The following is a 25,000-nucleotide window of genomic DNA, read 5'->3' on the forward strand; positions in this document are numbered from 1 at the left end:
AATTATACTCTTCAACTTCTTCAAGACTCTCACCATCAATTATATTTTCTTTTCTTTGAACTTTCGTGTTGAACATTACTTTGGTTTTACTCTTCTTTTTTAAACCTACTTTGAGACTTTCCTTGTCCAGATCACTCAGCATATCTTGCAAGTCTTCTGCTCTTTTTGAAATAATGTAGTCGAATTATAGCGGCACCTGCCGCATAAATATTTTCTTAAACTCTTACGATCTGTTCGTTTGTACCCTGATTGCATAACGAGTTTAGTATTGCTATTTGTTCTACCGAGTCAAAGGTCTTCTCGTAATCTACAAAAGCTAAACAGAGAAGTATATTGTATTCTGTCGTTTTCTCGATTAGTTGGTTCATCGCCTGCAAATGGTCTAGAGTCGAATATCCGCTCCTAAAGCCTGCCTGTTCTCTCGGTTGGTTTCCATCCAAAACTTGACTTAGTCTTCTTGTAAGGATCTTGGAGAATACTTTATATATATATATATATATATATATATATATATATATATATATATATATATATATATATATATATATATATATATATATATATTTGGTTAAATATATATATATATATATACATATATATATATATATATATAAACAGAAATGTAGTAGCACATTTGTACGCATTTTCACACTACTTAGTGCTTCATCAGTGGCTAGAGTGTGAATATAATAGTATATAAACACAAAAATTCAATCAGATATTCACACTCTAGCTACTGATGAAGCACTTAGTGTGAAAACGCGTTCTGGCCAGTTTTTCACTTTGGTAAAGCCATGCCCAAAGTAACTTACAAAACAATGTCATATGGTGACATTATAAGACAACTTCCCGTGGAAGGGAAAAAGATTCTCAGAGAAAGAGAAAAGGCAGATAAAAAACTCTGCAATAATAATCTTGCCATTAAATTTAACCAAACATGCTTGAGAGAAAATCTCCTGCCCATATATACAATGAATATATATATATATATATATATATATATATATATATATATATATATATATATATATATATATATATATGTTAGCAAGCTAATCGGTCGATAGTTTTACATAAGTCCTTTTGGTCTACTTTTTTATGAAGCAAAGTCACTATAGCATTGCACAAAGATTTAGGAACGCTTTCTTGACGTAAACTCTGTTTGTAGGCCTACAACTGAGCTAACTTAATATGAACTTCTTTCCCTGTGTCTTTCAAAAGATCTATCGATATACCACCTTTCTCGGGTGCTTTTCCTCGTTTCATATTTTTAGAGCAAAATTTACTTCTTCCTTTGTAATCTCTGGTACATTACTAACGTCTACAGATGAATTTAATGACTCAACTACGGTCTTCTCAATTTCTATCTTTCAAACATACCATTTGCTATCTTCCTAAAGCATGTCTGCGCTCGGTCCCTTTAATACTTTTACCTTTCCAAATAGTTTTCTCTATTTCATCTATGTTTTTCTTTCGTTTCTCTGATGTCTGCCTTTTGTTGATAAGCTTCTTTAGTTCTACTCTTTCTATTTCGTCTCTCCTGCCTTTTATCTGCATGGTCCTTCTTTTAATTATGTCATTTGTAGCTTTAGAGTATTTCTTTTCTCTAATGTTTTTGTAATTCCTACTTTCTCTGCCGATTCCCTAATGATATTCACTAAATTCAAATTCATATCTTCGACGGTGTCCTCGTTAGTTCGTAGAGCTTTGAATCGATTTTCAATTTCTAACTGAAATTTCTTATTATTATCCTTAACCTTTGCAAAGCTGATTTTCTTTTTTAAAACTAGTTTATTTCTCTCGGCTCTGAAATTGAATTTAGCTTTGCAACCTACCATTCGATGGTCACTACCTATGTTGACTTTATTTAAGACCGTAACATTGCTAACGCTCTTGCTCTCATCTCCTAATATGAAGTCCTCTTCGTTCTTTGTTGTTCAATTTGGACTTCTCCACGTCCATTTACGACTTACACGTTTTTGGAAGAAATTGTTTATTATCTTTATGTTCTAGTTCTCTGCAAAATTGACCAACATCTCGCCTCTGTCATTTCTTTCACCTACTCCAAACTTCCCAATGCACGACTCATCCCTCATCTTCTTCCCCACTTTAGCATTGAAATCACTTTCTTTTTTCTTGATCCATTACCTGACTTAAATCATTATAGAACGACTCAATTTCACCGTCTAAACTCTGTCAAGTTGGTGCATAAACCTGAACTATTTTTAGAGTGTACCTTTTACACAGCCTAATCACAATCCAAGCTACCCTGTCTGACAAACTACTGAATTTGACTACGTTACCAGCAACCTCTCGGTTTATCAAGAATCCTACTCCACTAGATCTTTCTTTGTCCTTACCTCTATAGTAGAACAGGTGGTGACCATCTTGTAATTGTACCAGTTTTTCTTCAGCTCTTCGGACTTCGCTCAGTCCTACGATGTCCCACTTGATGTTGTCTAGTTCTTCCATTAAACTCTCCAACCTGTGATCTTCTGAGAGACTTTTTACATTGTAAATACAGATCTTCATTTTCTTCATGTTATTTAATGTCCAAGACATGGATCTGCTTGGACAGTGCTTACTCACATTAGGTGGCACACTGCCCGTAAGCACACGAGACAATGCGGTTGGACCTTTAGGAGACGATGATCCAACAGGAACGCTCTGTTTTGTTTTCGTTCTGCTGTTCATATTGGCTATGAAGGGGGGTTGGCAGTAACCTCACCTCCGTGCCAACTGGTTTCTGGTGAGATATTTCTCTGGTGTCACCTTATTCATTATATTCGGTGAAGCCCATATCCATAGGGTACCCAATGGCCCACGCCGTCATTATGACGGTACCCCATATATCTATGAGGAGATTCCCTGTTCGCCATAAGGGACGTGCCAGTTTGCAGTGGGTCCTGCGACTGTGCGTGTGAGTTGCTCTTTGTCTGATCTTTCTTACCAAACCTGTTCGATATGGGTGACCCTACAGAGATTGTCTCTCTATCGACATAGCTTTTGTAGTCATTAAGATTCTCAAGCCTATCCACCACGTCAAGGTGTCAAATATATATATACATATATATATATATATAATTAATACATATATATGCATATATGTATACATGTGTATGTACTCGTGTATATATACACACACACACACATTATATATATATATAGGCTTTGTTGAAGTCTACAGCAGTAGTAGCATTGTTCAACTTGTAAGAAGTACTCTCGACATTTCGAATGAGAGAGCGGAGGTTGGAGGTCAGGGTATTGATAGAATCTCCAAGGTACATGGTGTTTACTCTAGACGTCTTTCGACCCAATCAGAGGTCATCTTCAGGAGTTACAATATACACTATGAAAACAGGAATGACATACGAGGTGTGGCGGGGGAGATTTTGTACCCGCGAAGAAACACTGGGACAGGAAGTCATATGAGGTGTGGCGGGGGAGATGTCGTGTGGCGGGGGAGATGTCGTGTCCGCATAGCTACCCACGGAGTGCCGACGGGTTCCCTGTAGGTTGCTGGTAGGGCTTCCTCATTGATGGGAGTGAAACTTCAGGCTGTAGCTGGATATTGATGGAGGGTTGATCCAGACGAATAAAAATTGATTCAGCCATCCTTAATCTCCTTCTGTCTTGTTCACGATACAGTATTGTTGTTTGTTTCAAGTTGTTGCCTGGTGAGGGAGTGTCCATGTGTATTATTAGTGTGACGGAGTATTGCCCCATCCTGCAAATGTGCCGTCATCCTTTTTGACAAGGAAATATCGAGAGTACTTCTTGCAAGTTGAACAATGCTACTACTGCTGTAGACGTCAACAAAGCCTGTATTCAAAATGGCCTCCTTCCAATATATGTATATATATTTATATGTATATATATATATATATATATATATATATAAATATATATATGTGGTGTGTGTGTGTGTGTGTGTGTGTGTGTGTGTGTGTGTGTGTGTGTGTGTGTGTGTGTGTGTGTGTGTGTGTATATATTCTTATATTTATATATATAGATGTACATATATATATACATATATATATATATTGACGGAGCCTTTATTTGTACGACGTTTCGCTTATTACAGCTTTTTCAAGTACAAGTTGAGATACAAATGCTTGAGATTAAATAAGGGGAAAGGAGGGAACGGGGAGAGAAAAAGGGGGGGGAAGGAAGAGAAGGAGGAGGAGGAGGAGGAGAAGGGGGGGGGGATTGAACACTGGGAAAGGATGAGAATGCTGGCCCCACGTCCGTGGGCGAAATGTCCACGGACGCGCGCGCGCGCGCGTGTGTGTGTGTGTGTGTGTGTGTGTGTGTGTGTGTGTGTGTGTGTGTGTGTGTGTGTGTGTGTGTGTGCGCGCGTGTGTGTGTGTATGTATGTGTGTTTGCGTGTGTGAGCATGTGTGTGTGTGTGTGTGCGTATGTGTGTGTGTGTGTGTGTGTGTGTGTGTGTGTGTGTGTGTGCAAGAGGCTCGTAGATATAGGTAGATAGAGGGGTAGATGGCGAGGATTTCATTTTTATGTGTTGGCTGTTTTGTAAACAACAGTTCGAGAAATTTTATTGCTTCGCTCCTAGCGTTATGTTTTTAAACATGGGCTTGGGGACTCGATTTTATTACTTTATGTTTTGCTGATGTATACAGTATGTAAACTAAATCGGTGTGCAGTGAATCTGAGATTGCTTGAGTAAGCAGTATTGCATGAGAAGTTGTGACGGCGGATCTGATTAGAGGAAAGGTGGAAGAGGAGAAAATTCAATTGGTTCTCGTTTGTAAGATCACACCTTTAGGGGAGGTTCTTAAATATAAAATTAAAGATTACTGGACTAAAGAAATCATGACGTCATTGCAGAACTCGTCTAGGACCCACATTAAGTATTCTCGATGGGAGTCCCTTGTTGTACCTGAGAGAATCATGTTGTAGAACTCGTGAAGAAAATCAAGGAAAAGTCTCCACCGTTTAATTCACCCTCCTATACATAAGACAATACTAAAAGAAAATATGTGGTGTGTTATATCCTATACTAAGTGGAACCTACATTATAGAACTTGACTAGTCGGATGGTCGGAGGCACAGGGCCTACCGACTAAAATTGTGAGTGACAATCGTACGTCGCAAAGGGAGTGGTGAAAGGAAAGTAGAAAGTGAAAGACGTACTAAACAAAATATAAAGCACGAGAAAAAAAAGACGACACAAGGGACGACAATAGATTGGTGATGACGGCGACAGTATGTATGCATGCGTTTGTATATATACATACATATATATATATATATATATATATATATATATATATATGTGTGTGTGTGTGTATATATATATATTTATATATATATATATATATATATATGCAAAATAACCACAGGAGAAGGGAATCTTGTAAGTACTTACTGTCTACAAGTTTCCTTTCTCCTGTGGTTATTTTGCATTTTTGTATCACGGTGATGTGATTGCTTGCATATATATATATATATATGTGTGTGTGTGTGTGTGTGTGTGTGTGTGTGTGTGTGTGTGTGTGTGTGTGTGTGTGTGTGTGTGTGTGTGTGTGTGTGTGTGTGTGTGTGTGTGTGTGTGTGTGTAATCTTCAAACACATGGTCGTGCGTCATGTGGCCAAACAAACGAGCACAACTCATTTCGTCCCCTTCCTGCTTTGGGCATCGTGGCAAACGTAGCCTTTGTGTTCCATTGCAAAACGGAGTTAGTTAAGTTACAGCTGACTGCTCACTCAGACTATGGAATTAAACCTTCCTGGCTGTGGCGATATTTATTGATTACGAAACTGAAAATATACCTCACATTGTTGATTAATTATCAAACATGTTTTATAAATACAGATGATCCCTCATGATTAAATTTATTTTTGTAAAAAAGAATATACTAATGCAACAATAGGTTGGGGGTGTCTGTAAGTGTACTGTTTAAGAAAATAGTCCTCACTTTGTATTTTGTAATCGTTGCAGTGGGCTGGACTTAGCAACAAAGAAAACGGTGGACTTCGTTGTGTCGTGAACGAAAGAAAAAAACGAGGCGATTCCTTTACATTTGGGGCTCAGTAAAAAAAAGATTATACATTTCAAAACCCGTTCGAACACCGAGCAGCAGTGTCAAGGGTGCAGGTTTCCTTAACTTTACGTCGTACTTGTAGTATGATGATGTTGAAATTTCAGAAGTTAATTCTGAAGTAAATAAAATTCTTCAGCACGCATACTTGGATTTTCATCTGAAATCCAATTTCTTCCGAGAAAATAATTTTCCTTCAGAATGCTTTACTCAACGATAATTATAAGTGGATTATAGTGGAAGGAAACGAATGAGAATGAAAGAGTATTTTACTCCTATTTGGCAGCAATCTACAGGGAATAGCATAAGGATGAGGATCATCTAGACCAGACCATCGGCTCTCGCGGGATCTATTTTCTTGGAGAGGAAGAAAAGTTTGCAGGGAAATGAAATTATGATAGTGTATACAAGGGGCTATTGCCAGTGAGACAATTTTAAAGATTTTTTTATTTTCCATATCGCTGCTCAGTAAGCAGGGGAAGGAGGAGCGGGACCCACGCGAGTGGGGGAAAATGTCGGAGACGTAGTTGTGGAGAAATGCAGAAAGACGGGAAAAATGCAGAGCAAGGAAAGCTAAAATGAGAACATGCAGTCAGAGAGAAAGTTTGAAATCAAGTGAATCTTAGTATAAGAAAAAAAACGTGTGCTTGCGTTTGTGGACGTGTTGTTCGTGTGGAGTGTATATATTTCCTAAGAGAAGAGTGTTGATTCCACTTCCCGTATGTAGCGGTGTTGGACTATATTCACATGATCATACACGGCTTCTCGTGAACATAGGTTGGGGAGGAGGGAATGGCGTAGAAGATAGTGAGGTATGGGTGTTATGTGTTGATTTAGGGATTAGATGTCCTCTGTGCATCTAATATCAGCCCTGTGTTCGAGCAGTCTTTTGGCCACTCCCCGGCCATCTCCATAATGCGCACCCGAACACAGCGAACAAGGGATGCAATAAACTACACTGATATCATTATTCTCTTTTCGATTTGTAAGCTTCACCAAATCCGCAACTCTCATACGCCTCACATTCACTATGACCAATCCCGCCCCCTTCCTAAGCGTCTGTTTATACAATCAGAATCTTTCGACCAAGTGATGTATCTCTTCATCGGCTGATGTCCTACCTCAAGGCGGACATTGGAGCACAGAGGACATTTAACTCCTTAACGCTACACGCAGGAGGCTTCCGATATCTTCCACTGTGGCAGAAGGTGGAAGTACTTCATAAAGGAATGGAGAGGAAGGTCAGAAGAATGGCAGGGGATGACAACAAAATACAGGGAAAGGTTTTTCAAATTGGTAAGTGCTGCAACGGAAATAATTTCGAAAAAAAAAAGTTATTACTGGGAGCAGGAGGGAGCTGGTCAAGGGTATGTAATCAGTAATGTGCTTTTTCTACAATGTTGAAATTAGTATTAAAGGGTAATCAACAAACATAGGTACAACTTTTCATTTTCTCTTTTGTAATGTTATTTATTTTAACGAGAGCCATGCTTGAAATAAATATCTTACCTCAAAAGTACTATTTCATGAACTTTTAAACGAAAATATTCGTCGTCTGCTAATCTGCATTCTAAAACACAACATACAGCGCCATCTCTTTGTATTAGTTCCGATGATGTCATGAGCTGTACCAACCCAAGCGACCGGTAGCAAAACCGACATGTTCAGCAATATTAAGACTTTTTCATCGTCTTTTACGAGTAGTTTCGACTTCCTGAATATCTCTGACAAATGCCAAGATGTGCAGATAAACGGCATAGTTATGGGTTATCAGTTTAAACCAGAATATCTCTGAAGTTTTCATACTGGTGTATCATTGGTGCTTACCTGTGTGCATGTTGGCCCTTCAACTCAAAAAAGCAAAGGTGCGTGAGGCATTCAATATTTAACAGTGTGCTCCTATACAAAATACTGCATCACGTTCACACTGTGCCAACTAGATTTCGCAAGCTTTGTAAACATTGACCTCTACAACATGATACAGACGTTTTTTCATCTCACCCCTGGTGTACTAGTAAAAAGATTAAGTATGGTGACTTGGTACTATTAGATATGACTAATTATCTTTACAAGTTTGATACATTATTTTAGAATTGTTTACACACTTTATAAAATACGAAAGCTTCACTACGAGTATCGCAAAGAACATACCAATCCTTTCCAACAAATGACAAGTGTTTTTTGCATTTATTCCTATAATGTATGCCCTTATTTAGCCAGCTACTAAACTGTGATGATAGTGAACATATTGATATTGTAAAACTGAAGTTAAGTTCCAGTGTAGGTTTAATAAAATAAAATTGTTGTTTCGTATTTGTTTAGTCATTGTTGTTGTTTTTCTGAATTTAGAAGAATATAATTTCACTAGTACAGAAAATGAGAAAGTTGAAATGTGCTTGTACATGAACGTGGTTTTATATAACTTGAATTACATATCAGTGACGTCGATGACTTCGTCGCAGCGTCGGCTCCGTCATTTCTCCTGGTTTTATTTTTCTAAACTTATTTATCTGATAAATTCTATTTTTGCATATGCTTTAAAAATTACATTTAGTATTATTGCAATATAATTTAGCTCTCCGTGTATGTCTGTACTTGAATTATACCAATCGCGTCATATCTTGCAGAGATAATTTGATATTTTCATAAATAGATTATAGTTGTAAAATGGAAACTTAGTTGTTCTGTTTTCTTGTATGCTATCTTTTCATGCAAAATTATTGTCCTTAGCCGTGTTCACGGATGTTCGTTGGTAAAATATTTGACTGCAGTACATATATTAATACAAGAACATTATTGCCTTTAGTGTTTAACATTGGGCAGTGTTTTTATCTTTCTGAATACGAAAAAATTACTACAAGATAAGTTCTGAATATACCAGCAAACCATAAGTCCTTTTACTGCAAAGAAATGAAACTGAACTTTTCATGAACCGTTACCTAGAATAAAGACACATAAATGAAAAAATAGAAACAAGAAATAAAAGAAGACACAAATGAAACGACCTATATTGGCTCTATTAAAGAGATCACGTGCTGCCTCTGCTCTTTGTGATTGGGAGAATTATGACTAAGGATTTCTCTGAGCGCAATTCTTCAGTGAAGTATTACCCCACCCCCACCCACCTGGGGTGGAGGGGGCTGAACGTTTTCGTCAGTTTGATATCGTTTAAGCTTTTCATTGTCCATATATATATATATATATATATATATATATATATATATATATATATATATAATATATAATACATATATAATACATGTGTGTGTATATATATGTATATATATATATGTACACACATATATATATATATATATATATATTGTCACATATATTCCCATATATGTAAGGTGGGAATAGTTTATTACTTGGATAACGGCGCCTCGCCATTAACGTGGGTGTCAGATTACAGGACGAGTACTGGAGGACGCGTGGGAAGAAAAACCTACTCAATGGAGTATTTGTTCTAACACTCAGCCTAGAACGAAGGAGAACGTTCTAGTTAATTGACCAATGAGGTTCAACCTCCATAGACGCAATTCCTATGGGCCAATCAGAGGGTTTTTGCAGAGAACCAGAGCGCCTTGAGCGTCAGAAGAATCAGTTTGAGGGTAGAGGGTACGATGATAAGGTGTGTGCCTCGGGGCGGATTATTCGGCTGAAGTAAGTCCTCTGTACTCCCCCTGTATTAGTCGTAAGATAATTAACTCAGCTAGTGTTTCAGCTAGTGTTTCATCTAGTGTTTCATGCAGTGTTGGAAATGTCTATAGTAGTGATTTAGACAGTGTTTTCGTTGGTAAAGTATTAATTAATTAATTAAATTTTCTTTCACCCCCGTTAAAAGTTTTACGAACGGGAATCTTCTGTTTTGAAACTTATTTACTCATTTGAATGTAAACTTATTTACTCACTTGAATGTTCAGTGATTGCAATCCTTCATGTAATCCTATTAACTTTAATGAATAGTGTTAAACGTTATCTGTGCGTTTCATTTTTCTTGATTTTTATAAAATCAAGTGGAGGCCTTGAATTTATTTTAAGTTACCCAAAGACATAGGGTCTTGGGAACTCAATCACCCATCACTCTTACTATGTGTTACGAGTCTGACAGCTTTGTAATTTCTATTTGAGTTATCTCAAAGACATGGGGTCTTGGGAACTCATTTCATTTACTTAAGTCAGATATGTGAGCGAGATTCGTAACAATATACATATATATATATGTATATATATACATATATACACACATATATATGTATATATATATATATATATATATATATATATATACATATACATACATATACATATTGAGGTGTGAAGACAGAATGAGTGGTAGGGTGGTGAGTTTAAACGCCAAGAATCCGTTGAAAATTTTATTTCTGACGTTTCGTCCAACTAGGACTTCTTCAGGGTATGAAGAAGTCCTAGTTGGACAAAACGTCAGAAATAAAACTTCAACGGATTCTTGGTGTTTAAACTCACCACCCTACCACTCATATATATATATATATATATATATATATATATATATATATATATATACATATATATGTATATATAAATATATATATATATGTATACATACACACACACACACACACACACACACACACATATATATATATATATTTATATATATATATATGTACATATATACATATAATATATATATACTATATATATATATATATTATATATATAATATATATATATTATATATATTATATATATATATATATATATATACATATATTCAAAGATGTCAACATAGCAGTAAAGATATCCACCTATTGTTTTTCGGTGTAACCAGTTCAGATTTAGGGTTTTTTCTGAAACGAATACAATATCCTGACAGACTCTGGAGTACGTCATGGTGTATGGGACATATTGATGAAGATAATTTGAATCCGAAACCGGTAACCGTTGCTGGTTAATGCAGGTCGGTGGATTTCCTGTCAAAAATCGAGGCAACAGCTGACCCATAACTTACTAAAACTGACCGGTTATTACCGGTGAAACATCTACCAACGACATCCATTTCTCCTTGAACCCTCCCTTACCAAGTAGCACTTTTCCTTTTAATTCTGGCTACTGCCCGATTATTCTGTTCACCTCTATAATTCGGCTGCAAACATCTCTGACATCCAATTGAGCCAACCAGTTCCCGGAATCAGGCGGTGCTTCTTTCTCCCGAGGAAGCCCCACTATGACTCACCGATTTCATTATGTTCCTTGGTCGTTTTTACTTATCTGACGCGTGTTAAACCAAACGGGCACACACAAAAAAACATATGTATTCATTTATCTAATGCATATGCAGAGTCACCTTGCATTATTAACCACTGGCTGTTCAGGTGCATTAGCGCTATCATGGTCGTCTCGGGATCAAAATGGATCTCGATCAGTCGAAACCTCCTTTTGTACCAAGCTTGACAAAAGTGAAACAGAAACCCATAAAGTAGTCACCGTCATTAAGAATTATTATGTCATACTACAGTACCGTGTCTGAGCTTGTAAACGTTGAGAAGCATTGAGACGACCCATGCAGCTATCCAGCGAGGCAATGGCTGATCTGTTAAGAGCTACGCAGGGGCCATCTAACGTTCTAGATTCCGTTTCATTTATATGGTGTAGACACGACCCTGTCCGGAGTTCGACCCTCTGGCTAGTTGTTTCCAGAAATGGCGCTATTCCCCCGCCCGGCCACCCCGCTCCCAACAGAAGCGTGTTCTGTATAAACAAGTTATTAGCATATAATGGCCAAGCTCCTCTCACAGCGATAACACGTTTCCACGGAACGGCGTCCTGACGAACATCACTAGTGTTCGCATATTAACAAGATATCTATACAATTTTTCTCGTACATCTGATAACTTTAATCACTTTCGTTTCTTAAACAGTGCAACTATAATAAATGTATTTATCCACAGACTATTTTGAGTACAAAAGGCAAGAAATAATTAGCAGTTTGAGAAGCTATGTCTGCTGTGAGTAATTAACTAGGTAAAATTTAACCACAGATGTGCTCAAAGGGGCTAGGTGGGGGGCAACTCAAGCCAGTAAGTTGCAGCTAAATCTAACACCCTTGTCTTAAGTGCTCTTATAGCCAGGGCAAGTGACAGCCACAGGTTGGTGTTGGGATCCGAACCCAGATTCATACGATTACGAGATTATATTGCGTAGCTACGAATAAGTTTCAGTATACAGGTGTATGCGAGGTGCAGGGGCTTACTTTGGCAACTAGATCGTTTTTGTAAATTATTTAGTTATTAGACGATTCTATTCGCAGGAACAAGTTCGTCGTTGGAAAGTTATACAGAATACCATAGGTATTTTGTAATCGATCAATATTTTATAATAGAAATATATTGCTTTTCATTTCTAGTTGTCGCCGGGTGATATCATTAAGCTGGGTCAAATAGTCTTCACAATGAAAAGGTTAAATCCATCTCAATCTATCCTCTCGTTGCGTTTTAAAATTCGTACTTTTATTCTAGCTGCCGACAGGCAACCGAGAAGCAAGCGTCCTCCAAAGGTCCTGACATCCCTTCGCTACGGTGATGTTTATAAACAGAACAGAACAGTCTGACTTGAGCCAGAATAAACCCTACAAAGAGCCGCCATCGACATACATCGAAGTTTTTTTTTTCGCTACAATTTCATTCCCTAAGCTGAAAGAAATAGTTTGTCGCCAGGTAGAGTTCAATCCACAAAGTATTCCACATAAGCGAAGGGATCTAATAAAGTTTTAAAACTGTGTTCCACAAACGTGAGTATATATATTTTTTTTTAAGAGATGATCCACGAGACCCACAAAGACATGGGCAGTCCTTCCAGCGTGTTTTGTTTTTCAACAAGGTCGCACGACACACGGCAAAAGGCCCCACCAGCCCCGCAGGCTATTTACAGTAACAGTGTACGACAGTTGCAAACTGCGGCCGATTTCCAAGTGGTGCCATGGTGGCCAATATGCTTACCTGTAACAAATTCGTACGTCCTGTAGGACAGATTAAAAGTACATGTCTGCTTCCTTGGGTTCTTGCATTCTGTCTGCGCAAAAAGAAAACGACGTATTAGAATAAAGGAACATTCATGTGATGTACAAAAGTAATTTCAAAACTGCCAACGGATTTTTCGTCAGGGGCGATTGTAACCCCGTCCTTTCATCAGTCTTACGACGTCATATCCGTTCATTCTGAAAACCCGACAACCTACTACGTCCTAACACCATCCATTACCCCACCTACTCCCATCTCATACCACTTCATCACGGCTTTTGTTTACCACAACATGATGTTTGATGTCTCTCGGACAGAATGAAGTGGGCGAGTAACAGGAATGTGGATGACAGGTAGTAGCTTTGGATGGCGGATACTGGTAGTACGTGATTTGAAGGCCACACTAGCTGGGTCCCAGCAATGGTAAGGTATGTAAATGGGGTACGTGTACGTGTGTGGGTGCGTAAGCACGTGTTGTAATTTGTCGGCTCCTTTGAATTCTTTTCAGATAAATTCTACTTTGGTAATCATTGTGTACAGCAATGGTTGAGCGAGTGTAAATGTTTGTCCCGACGTAGTACACATGCCTAGAAAAAGTGTTACATCACTAGTCGAGATAATGTTTGGTGCAACGTCGTACATCCTGGGGTGTACGGGATGTAAGCTACAGATTCTATCCATGTACTTGAAATTAACCTAAAAAAAGCACTGAGTAAAGTAGAGAGAGAAGGGGGATAAAGGGGCAGGGAGGGAGGGAGGATGGGGGTTACATAGTAAAAGGGAGAAGGAAAGAAGGAAAATTATAAGGGGGAAGGATAAAAGAGTGAGGGGTGATGAGAAAGGTGATGAAAATTTGTGAACGATGCCAGAACTCCGTCCAAAGCTTCAGGGTTCATTTTCTATGATGACGACTTAAAAGACAACAGAGAGACAACCCAGATACGCTTTCTGACAAACATTGATCTTTTTCTTTATAAGTGCCTTGGTCATATCATCGAGACTTACCGAGAAGGTCGGGCTGAAGGTTTGGTTTTCGATGTGACGACCGTCTTACTGCCAGAAATCACCAGGTAGCTTTGGCTTCCGACATCGCGACAGGCTGCCGCAGCAGCAGCATCAAGTTAATTGGGTGTGGTACAAGTTGTATCGTGCAACTGCTGATTTACTATTATTGGTGGCATCCCCTCCAGTTGAATCAAATTCTCCTCCTCTTTGTCATACCCTGGCCGAAGGCGAGCACCTGTTGATTTCTCTTAAAGGGTTACATATCAATCTCGTTCCTTCGACAGTTTTGCTGGTTTGCTAGTTTCGATATTAATAAGAAAGTCAATATGTCTGCAGTCCCGTGTTCATGCATAATTCAAAGATCTAGTTTATGTTGGTTTCATGTTAGAACGTTGGTAGTTTGATAACCACTTGATAGTTTTAATTTACACCGAACAAAATGAGCCATTTCGGTTATTGGAAATTCCTTCGAGAACGATGTCACTGTGATCATTATCATTTTAGCATCATCACCTGACCATCATTGTTCCTAGAAATATATTGTCTTCAAAAATGACTAAGAACTAAATGTTTCAAGCTGGTAAGGATTAATTTTACGTTGAAACAGCACCTTTATTGCACGAGAAATATTTGCGGAGGTAGCAGCCATGAAAGTAGCCTCCGCCGCCGCCTACGGAACGAGATGGATCCGAGTCCAGTGATGGGTGAGGGGGTTGTCCCTCAATTGAATGAATTCGTCTGGCGTCAGACAAAAAATATCAAGGACCAACATCATCTCCCTAGTACGGAAGACCTTTGAATGTTACTTGGGTTTCTGATTAGTTTTGAACTCATCAAGGTCTAACTTGTAGTTTTAGGTGACCCACCGCTTGAGGTAGAATCACATAAGATCTATATCGAATACAGTATTAAACATCAAATAGTGCAATCTCACAACCAACGTATATGAAGACCTACATATACGTAACCCATGCCATGTGTCTACGTATCATAACGTTCTTAAGTCTGTACTTTTGTCATCGATTATTTTTTTCTAGACGTACGATGTCGAGTCTCGGTTCTCATACAAGTATGTCTACGTTCGCTTCCTGAAACCAAATAGAGTTGTTCAGGAGTCCTGCTACTGAAGCCGCAGGCCTACAATGACATCTTTATATATTTCAGCTAATCTTAGATATCAACTACCTATTGACAAGTCTCGAGATGTTGGGCCAAGTTCAGCGTAAAGGCCTCTTTGTTAGATCAAAAGTCTTCACAATGCAGTTGACGAATGTGGTTCGAGGCTACTTAGTCTCCAGGGTTATATCACGTATCAGACAAAAGGCAGGCAGCTCGTTAGTGAAATTGTCGCTCCATTCATTGTCAAGGTAGTGACGTTGTCCGGGGTTCCAGGGCGGGTTCCGGTCCTTTGAAGAGAAATCCCAAGAACGACCGGATAAAAAAGGTCTTCCCGCCCTAAACACTCCCGGATACAACGACGGAGCCAGTAATCGGGATTCTGTTTAGGGAGGACCCATAAAGGAATATGATTATACGACCCCAATTTTCTGTCTCGGGAGATGTGTCCACAATAAACCAGAGGTTTCAGAATGAAAAGATGCAAGTTCAAAAGAATAATGATTTACTCCCGCTTGAACACTACTACTACCATACACAAAACCGCTACAATCATACCAGTAACATACGTCTTATACAAAATATACGGAATATATCACATAAGAAACAGATTACAGTTCCTTTTACGGATGTATAACTGTCTAATATATACATACAATCTTTACATGCCAGTTGCACCTAAGGCAGGTAAACATAATAAGTGTCCTTTAGGGGGACACAAGAAAGCACAGTGAGTAGATAGGCATACCCACGTCCTAACAACTATATAATATTATCTCCATGATCTAACAAATATTTTAGGAAAACGAAGCACATAAAGTCTTCCACCACATCTCAGGTACATTCAAAACATCACAATTATTCCCTGTACAACATGACACGGTACCAACAGTTGGTATCATGTAGGAATATTCACTAATCTCTCGTTGGGCAAGCCGCGTCATCACTGATAAACCAGTAACACGGTCCACATCAGCCGTTAAGACCTCTTCGTGGAAAAGAATCCCTTATCTGCATAGGCATACACGTCATTCCCCAAGGAAGTACTACACAGTCGAGGCCAGAAGTCTTGGATCACATTTGGTTCACTTTTTGCAAATAGAACTTCGTTACGGAGTACCTGGTACGCTTTCTGCTCAGAGAAATACCTCCAAATGTAAGGTACACGCTGTGTCAAACATTACACCAGGTCCTCACCAAGAGAGGTCATATCTGTGTAGCGAAAACCTTAAGGTGGTCCAAGACTGACCACAACTACACAGCTATGGGCACGAAACCCTCCGGCCAGTATCAGTCCTTTCCAGATTTTGGTCCAAAACAAAATCCATGAGGGGCATCACCAGGTCGAAGGAGTTCCAGGTATCCACGCAGTCAGATCAGTTGGTGCAGACAGGAGTTCTTTCTGGGCAGGGGTTCCCTGTGACGGTAACATTGTTCTTCAGTGTTAATCGTAGTGCCATGTCCAAAAGCCCCAGGACACTTCTGAAGGTGGATGTCGGGTGCCTTTTATCATTATTGGACGGGACGGTATGTAGTTGTCACAATGCACCTACAAAACACACACCCCTCTAACATGTAACCGCTCTCTCTCTCTCTCTCTCACACACACACACACACACACACGACTCGCATGGCGCAGTGGTAGCGTCCGCGGCCGCCACTACGGTGGTCCGGGTTCGAATCCCGCTCAGGGCTGAAACAATTTCAGTATCGCTGCGCTGCGAGTCGTTACTGCAACCCTCGTGGGTGGGGCATTGGGGCTGGATGCGTGTAAGGTCACAGCATTACCCATAGATAGGTCATATATGAGCTCTCTTCCGGGAGGGAAATAGCTGTCGATCACACACTCACACATCGATAATGAGCTGTGGGCCATTCTTTCTGGTCTTCGGCGGCCCCGTCCAGTAAGAAGTTCGGGCCCAGCATCCTCTGTCAGAAGTCTCAAAGGCTTCTGAACGCGGCTGTACAGTCCACATTAATCATGAAACCGAGCAGCACTCCAGGTGGGACCCCTGTCCTCCCGAACCAATAGAAGTTGTGAGCTTCCTGGTTTACTGTTGCTGGCCGTATGTTGTCTCCCTAAACGCGAGCACATCACTATCACTGTGCGACAATCTTATCAGATTCATAACATAAATATTTTGCCATATATCCTATACTCTTCACTTATGTACATTACGAGATTTCTGTTAAGCGTTATACATCTATATGCATTTATGGCAAAAGCATATCCACATATCAGTACACACATATATGCACATATGAAAACATGTACCCAAATGTATGCACGTGCATATGTAGAACGCATATGCACCCTCACACATAAAGATCTTTAACAATCTATTCTCCTACACTTTCCATGAGGAGGTTATCTATGGCATTAATGTCTGGCAGGACCACATCCATTGGTCCCAAATACTGTGCACATACACACACATACACACTCAAATAAAATATTTACAGGTCGTTATTTACATATATAATACAAACGTCGTTAACACTTGTCACTGAAAAGCACTAACGTCCGGGTAATTGTATACCCTACATTCGAGTGGGAATTTCATTACCGCGTGGGTTCACGGAATTCTGCGTGACCATAGTTTCTGTGGCCACGACGGGATTGCATGCAACAACAGCCTCGTTTGCAACAACAGCTTCGTTGGCGATGACGGTATCACTGGTGATGACAGAATCCGTATCGGTGACGTTGGGTCTGTCGATGACAGCATGGACTTCCCTCGTCGGGGTGTAGGCCTTACTGAACAGACGGAGGGAGAAGAGGCGGCCCTTGTCGCACGCGTCCACGTTGGTGACGTGCTGGAAGTTGCAAGGAAGGGAGATTTCAGTCTTGCGGGGCGCTTTGTACTTGGGCGCCTTCTCCTTCGGCTTCGTCTTCTTCTTGTTCTTCGAGTTGCCAAGGCTGAAGGCAATATTGGCCGGGTCCGCCGTCAGCTTGGCGAGGGTGTCGTGGAACTCCTTGGCGGCACGGGCCTCGTTGAAAGAAAGCCCGACGCGCCGACGGTGGTCGGAGGAGATGTAGAGCGTGTGGAACTGCGCCTCCTGGGCCTTATAGGACGTCAGGTTGTCTACGACATCCTTCCACAGAGCAAACCCAGTCCACTTCTCCGCCAAGATGATCTGGAGCCTCCTCTGGCTCCGGGATTTAGTGTGACCCTCGTCGAGGACGATCACCGGAACGCCGGTGAACTTGAGTTCCCAAGCGGCATCATCAGCAATGCCCTTAGTGTACAAGTTAGCCATCGTGCTACATACGTGCACCTGAGTCTTGTGCCCTTGGAAGAAGGTCTCCAAGCGCACCAGGTCATCGTCCGTCACTTCGAGTGGATTTTCGTCGAAGGGTTCTTCGAGCCCGGACTCTCCACGGATTTCTTCACCAGCTTTCTGCTCAGTCATCGTCTTCATGGAGTCGTACTTCTCGCTGATCTGCTGCGCAGCCTCCATCTGCCAAAAAGAAAAAGGTTGTTACACACGGGTCTGAGTCCAAACACCCTCTGCAGTCTCCTCACTTCTTCACCCTACTCTTCTACAGGTTTCCATGTCCTTGATCTATTTGCTTGCATTTCCATCGGTGCGCTCTCACTATTCGCCCACGTGTCGCCAAACTCCTACTATAAGCTCTCCTATAACAAAGCCCGCCTCACTCCTCTCTTTTAGCCTAACCCAGCCCTTTTTGTATGTTCCTTTAACCGACGTAAATCATAAAGATTCAGAAGTCGTATGTACGGGTTACGTACAGGGTGTCAATGATGAAAGAGGTCCCAAGGTTATCGTGACGACTGGTTTCGAGCTGAAGGCCATGAAGCGGATAAAATCAATGACAAGTTCTTGTACTGTGGGAAATTTGGAGACGAGTAAAGGGTTTCAAGGTGGGCACGAACACTTTTTTCTTTTGGTAGGGTGAAATATTGTATAAAGTGCTCAATCTAAAGTCAGACTGTTGTTGTGGGGTGGGCCTCAAGTTAGGAGTTCGAAACTACACGAATCAACCTCTTTACACGGAAATCACATTTCATACTTTGTTAATATCAGGCAGTATTCACAGACTGGCGTGCAGCCCCACAGTACAAGGATTAAGGAAAATTATAAACAAGGGCATTAGATAGGGTTGGGTGGATTGCACATTATCCCAAAACTAGAGTAATAACTGTAGATTGGGGCGGATACGAAATGCAAAAGCAAAAGAAAAGATATGCAAGCAGTGATGGAAATATGTGGGTACCAGGGAATGCGTTTTATGCCTTCTCAATTTCCAAGACATTTGCATATTGTCCCTGCACTTATAATTTTAAACATGACCTCATGAAGAAAGTAAAAAAAATCACTGGTTGCAAGAGGAGGGAGAGAAGGAAGGAGAAGGAAGGCGAGATCGAGAGGTGTCAGGCCGATATGACGTCATGGTACACGGACACGATTTCCTGGAAGCATCCGTGCTTTGCATCCATTAGCCTCTCTTCAGTCTGACTCCTCGACCGATACCAAGTTTGGTCTCATGAATTGGTGTCTTATTCATGAAATACAATCTTCTGATTATCTCCCAGCCAGTTCAGTCACTCCCTAATATGACTGTATTTAATCTTATCCCCTGTCTCAGATTTAGCAATGCATCATTAAGACTTTAGCCGATGACAACCTCCATCAATTTTGTCCTGGTTAACACAGTCAATTTCATTCATCCAACGGAAGACTCGGGGAGGGGGGGGGAATGGGGTCTTTATTCATCTATATCTGTTTTATCGAGAATTAATTGTCCTGATTCTGAGTGTTAACTTATTAAAATTGGTGTCAGCCAGATATCTGAATAGCGTCATCGTCTCGGTGTTAATAAAGTTTCGTGCGAGCGTCCTGTTAACACACGTCACATTCCTTCCAGCAAAGAAACATTACTATTCAATCTGGAGAAATTCACAACCCAATGAAAATAATTAGTCTGATTTGTACGACGATTGGATGTCAAAACAACCTCACAAGGTGTGGAAAGTCCAAGAAATAGACTGCATTCTTCGCACGTGACTCTTAATCAAGGCACAGGGGGGGGGGGGGATGGGTGGAGAACGCTGGACACGACACCAACCCCACGAGGGACCACTGCCTTCCTCCTCATTGCTTTGATTAAACCTGTTTGCGACGACGGATCTCTCCCCCCATAAAGGCATCTTATCGAATAACACTCGCACGACTAACCTCAGTGACTGCAGCGGTTTTGTGGATGTTGGAAGTGGAGGAGTAGATAGGTTCAGGTTTCTCGGGGCGGTCGGGGGGCGCTCCCTGGCACTGGACCTTGACTTCCTCTTCTTCCTCGTTGTTGTGGAAGACGAACAGGTGAGGCGTCGAGGTGAAGTGACAGCTCTGCCTGTCCGTGACGCCCACGTCCCCGAGAGAGGAGGCTCCCCGCATGCCCTCCATGTCTACTCCTGATGACGAACTGACGCTACTACCGGTGCTGTCGCTGTTGAGTGTAGAGGGCGTGTGGAAGGAGGAGGTGCCACTGTCACTCCCACAAGAGCTTGTCGTTCCCTGGCACATGGCCCTGATCCTTTGGCAGATGTCGCTGAGAGACGGTTGTCGCGCCCGAACTGACTTCGAACTTGGTCAGGGGTACGGTTTCCACGAACTCTCCACTGGTGTCGACGAGATAGGTATTGCTGTCGTCGTTAAGCTTGCATGCTCAGGAAAACAACGTCGCTAAGCGATGGTTGTTGCGGTGTTCCTGACACTGGTAATACTGCTGTGCATGCGTGCCTGTACAGTGTTACATAGTCACTGTAACGCTCACGATCTGGTTCAGTGTTGTAGCCACAGAGAAAGTTCGGGGCACACTACTAACGGTTTTCAATGTTTGGGATTAGAATAGTTTCTGCCAGGTAATTTAAAAGAAACTAGCTGGTTCTTATATCTGGCTTAAATGTTGTCTATAACTTTAGTGCTTAAATTGCCGCTATGTTAATACTATTATCTAATCACGTATTTAAATTTGAACTTATAGCCGCCACTAGCGAGCGGTTACGTATTTTCACTTTAATGTAACTTTGTGAAGTCTTCTTTTCCACTTGCTGCACTATACGTCTTGCTTGCCTGTTGCTTCTTTGCCAACTGACGGTCAATTCGCTGCGATGACGCGAGGACAGCTGTACCCAACCTATGACGTAACAATGACGTGGGTATGACCGGATACACCAACGACCAACCACTCGTCCCACAGCCGATGAGCAATCCACCACGGGCCAATCAGAGCTCCGCTAGCTATGACGTAATGCGGTTTGAGCCAACCCCGCCAAGGCACCGATTCGCGTCGATGATGTCAGCGGAGATGATGTCATAGGGTTTCTCTTCCAAAGGTGCAAAAGCTCAGGTGCAGACGTCACCCTTCGAATGCAAGCACTCAACCTGCAAGAAGAGAGAGTAGAGATGAGTGGTTAGAGAGACTAATTTGACTTTGTGGGCGGTTGGAGCAAGAAGTGACCTGCACGGCCGCTCCGAACTTGCTCTCAAACCCTGGACGTGACTCGTAGTCTGCTCGGGAGCTCGTAAACAAGGATGTATAACTAAGTAAACAACAAACCTGCAGTCATAAAGACAAGATACACTCGGGAAGATTCACGAAGTGCTGAGACGGCAGGAGCAACGAATGGGTTTGGGGCGATGGGTATAGGTATAGGCCTTGACTCAGCCTCGCCTTATCGGGGGGAGGGGGGGAAGAGCCTTTTGGTATATGATTAATGATAAGATTCTCGGAACTACAACAGACTGGACGCGCGCGCACACACGCCTCAAGTTTGATGAGGCTGGGATCACAACAGCGTAGCTATTTTCCTGTTGTTGCAAAAAAAAATAATTGTAAACAAACAAGAGGGGCAAGAGTACGCTTCTATCAAGGGTGAAACAGAAAAGTAGCTCCAGACGCTGGAGAAGAGTGGACCGTCGGGGCGAGAAAGGTTAAAGGGTTGAGCTACTTGACGAGGAAATGGAGCGATGCGGCAGAGGTGCGCGCGCGTCGCCTTGTTGAGGAACGTCGTGCGACGACGACGATGATGATGACATCGAATGCAAGAAGGAAGTGAGAATGGGATTCGTAACTGTTAATGTCGCCAATGCGGTACCGCACAGCATAGCCTCCGTTGTGACAAGTGTCAGGCAATTTCATTATGCAGGTGTGTGTGTGTGTGTGTGTGTGTGTGTGTGTGTGTGTGTGTGTGTGAGAGAGAGAGAGAGAGAGAGAGAGATATGGGGGGGTGCATGAGGTCTTGGCCGATCGAAACTCCATTCAGGGCGGGGGGGGGGGGTCCACACCTTCAGCAGAAAAGATCGGATGATGTTTGTTAAAGTAGTTACACAGTGACGTCACAGTATCAAAGCTGTTACGTCTGCGATTGTATACAAAGGAGAAATAAAGATGTATGAGTGGTAGGGTGGTGAGTTTAAACGCCAAGAATCCGTTGAATTTTTATTACTGACGTTTCGTCCAACTAGGACTTCTTCAGTGTCTTTTATTACTGACTTTTCGTCCTAGTTGGACTAAACGTTAGTAATAAAACCTCAACGGATTCTTGGCGGTTAAACTCACCAACCTACCGCTCATTCTGTCTTCACACCTCAACATAAAGATGTACATATGTGGAGAAGTCTCACATAGATATGAAAATGAACAGATGGCACTGGGCAAACACGCCAGACGGTTTTATTCGGAAAAGAAAGGCTGCATCATGCTTGCCTAGAGCAAGTCGTCCATTACAGTGCGTCACAGTAATAACGTATTAATCAGCGAAAGACACGACATGGAGAAAAAATAGACTGCAGTTCACATTATTTCGAGGTCGGGCAAAAATGAAAGACAAGTACGACAAGGGAAAATGATTGAGACATAAAAAAAAAAAGGTAAAAATACTGGGGCACAAAGAGAACGAGAGGACGCGGCAAAAATGACGAGAGAAGACAGGGAAGCGAAGTACACAAGAGAAAGAGATGGGAATCTAGGTCGATGTATCAGTAACTGGGACTGGCGAAGGGGGGGGGGACCCAGACCAAGAATGACTAAGAACGGCATGCCAATTTGTTCTCTCCAATCAAATAACATGTCCCCTTTCTGGCACTAATAATAATACCAAAGTATACAACTCCTTGCAGCCGCCAAGTGATGGGGTCAAAGTAATCATAATTTTTTGCTTATTTTGGTAATTAATTCATCAAGGTTCCCGCAAACATATTTACATAAGGCTCCCTATCCGAAGAAATGGGGCTCTAACCCCACCCCCAACTCTTTACCGAAATGCCCCTTTCAATCCCTATATTGCAACTTTGCCGGTTAGAAATTATGAAAATGCCCTTAAAATGCTTCAATGGCAATGTTCTTAAAGGTTTATGGTTGTGATCTGATTGATAGTGATACTGTTACCATAAGTAATATCATTACGTTTCCATTATGATAAAAGTAATACAAACAAACGTACTGAAAGCAAATGAATACGACACCTGCACGAGGCTATGACGAGAAAATTGAAACGAGCTCCGGAGGACAAAAATAAATACAAAGGAAAAAGAAGGAAAACAAGAGGAAGTTAATTATATTAACACAATTATAAACAATATGCACACCGATACTACATTCCACCTATATGATATGCACAAGACAAAAGTTACGGGAAAATGAGAAAGGAGGAGAAGGCACAGGAGGTGTTGTATGCGGAGGGGAGATGGAGTTCGGTAGGCACGGTGGTCAAGGAGTGCGGGATTGAGGGCACAGTGCATCGGGCGTGACGGACCGGCGTGGCGCGGCGCGGCGCGGGCAGGAAGAGGAAGCAGCCAGCCCGCAGAGACGCCGGGAACAGGGACAGCCAGGTACTGCAGTGGAGAGGCGAGGCGGGACTGGGCCCTCGAGCATGAGATGGAGGAGGGAAGCGATGGAGGACATGCGGAAAACTAAGCGGGGATGGTAGCGCTGGTGGAGGGCGGGGAAGGACACATGAAGGAAAAGAAGACATCTGACGAGGAGGCGGGGGGTGGGGAAGAGAGCTGGGAGGGTTGGGGGCTGCAGGCGGGCGGAGAGCAGGAAGGGCGGCGAGGCGCTGAGGCGGGCATCGTGGGCGACTCGCGCTAACACAACGCAACAAACGAGCATGAATGGCCGGGTACCAATCAGGAAGTAACGCGGCCACGACTGAGACTTACTAATGAAAACGCAGCCTAATGCACGCCGCAACTGGGATACATATATTCATTCATACGTCCGCATTGTCTATTTGTGAATACTCGTCTTGCAATATATTTATTCCTTTCTCTCTCTCTCTCTCTCTCTCTCTCTCTCTCTCTGTGTGTGTGTGTGTGTGTGTGTGTGTGTGTGTGTGTGTGTGTGTGTGTGTGTGTGTGTGTGTGTGTGTGTGTGTGTGTGTGTGTGTGTGTGTGTGTGTGCGTATAATGATAGGACATGGAAATGCCTGTATATCCACACATTAACTCTTATCGTAACTTGGATGATATTTTTCCTCTTATTCTGGAATCCCCCCTGGTTATGTTCATTCATCTTCGTGGAGTCGCCTCGCTTGCCAAGTGCTTACAGCCAACCTCGTTTGACTGCTTCTGTATCGCATGGAGCCTTTCCTTCTTTTCTGGCCGCCTTCCGGCTGTTTCTTTCATTTCCGTGGTGCTTCCTAACTAGTAGCGAAGGACGAAGACCTATTTTCATTTTTTGTAAAGGTCTCTGCACCACTTTCCTCATTCACTCTCACACACACACAAACACATTAAAGCTGTGATTCCTCCGAGTACTGTCGACACGGTTGTGAGGACCTGCAACCGACATCT

General features: G+C 41.7%; 1 protein-coding gene and 1 long non-coding RNA gene across 2 annotated transcripts in view; one reads left to right on the forward strand and one right to left on the reverse strand.

Annotated features, from left to right (window-relative positions):
- Positions 1–15,672: 15,672 nt before the first annotated feature.
- Positions 15,673–25,000, reverse strand: part of LOC143032896 (uncharacterized) — a 42,348-nt gene continuing 33,020 nt past the window's right edge. Inside the window, exons 2-3 of the mRNA XM_076198124.1 lie at positions 20,387–21,589; positions 15,673–18,646 (exon numbers count right to left, since the gene is read on the reverse strand). Of these exons, the coding sequence (XP_076054239.1) occupies positions 17,726–18,646; positions 20,387–20,728 (1,263 nt within the window). The 5' untranslated portion in view covers positions 20,729–21,589 and the 3' untranslated portion in view covers positions 15,673–17,725. The remainder of the gene's footprint in view (positions 18,647–20,386; positions 21,590–25,000) is intronic.
- LOC143032898 (uncharacterized) overlaps positions 23,962–25,000 on the forward strand; it is a 10,392-nt gene continuing 9,353 nt past the window's right edge. Inside the window, exon 1 of the long non-coding RNA XR_012967148.1 lies at positions 23,962–24,037. This is a non-coding gene — a long non-coding RNA (uncharacterized LOC143032898). The remainder of the gene's footprint in view (positions 24,038–25,000) is intronic.

Source organism: Oratosquilla oratoria, chromosome 14, assembly GCF_046742065.1.
Source record: "Oratosquilla oratoria isolate Oo_2021 chromosome 14, ASM4674206v1, whole genome shotgun sequence".
NCBI classification, from domain to species: Eukaryota; Metazoa; Arthropoda; class Malacostraca; order Stomatopoda; family Squillidae; genus Oratosquilla; species Oratosquilla oratoria.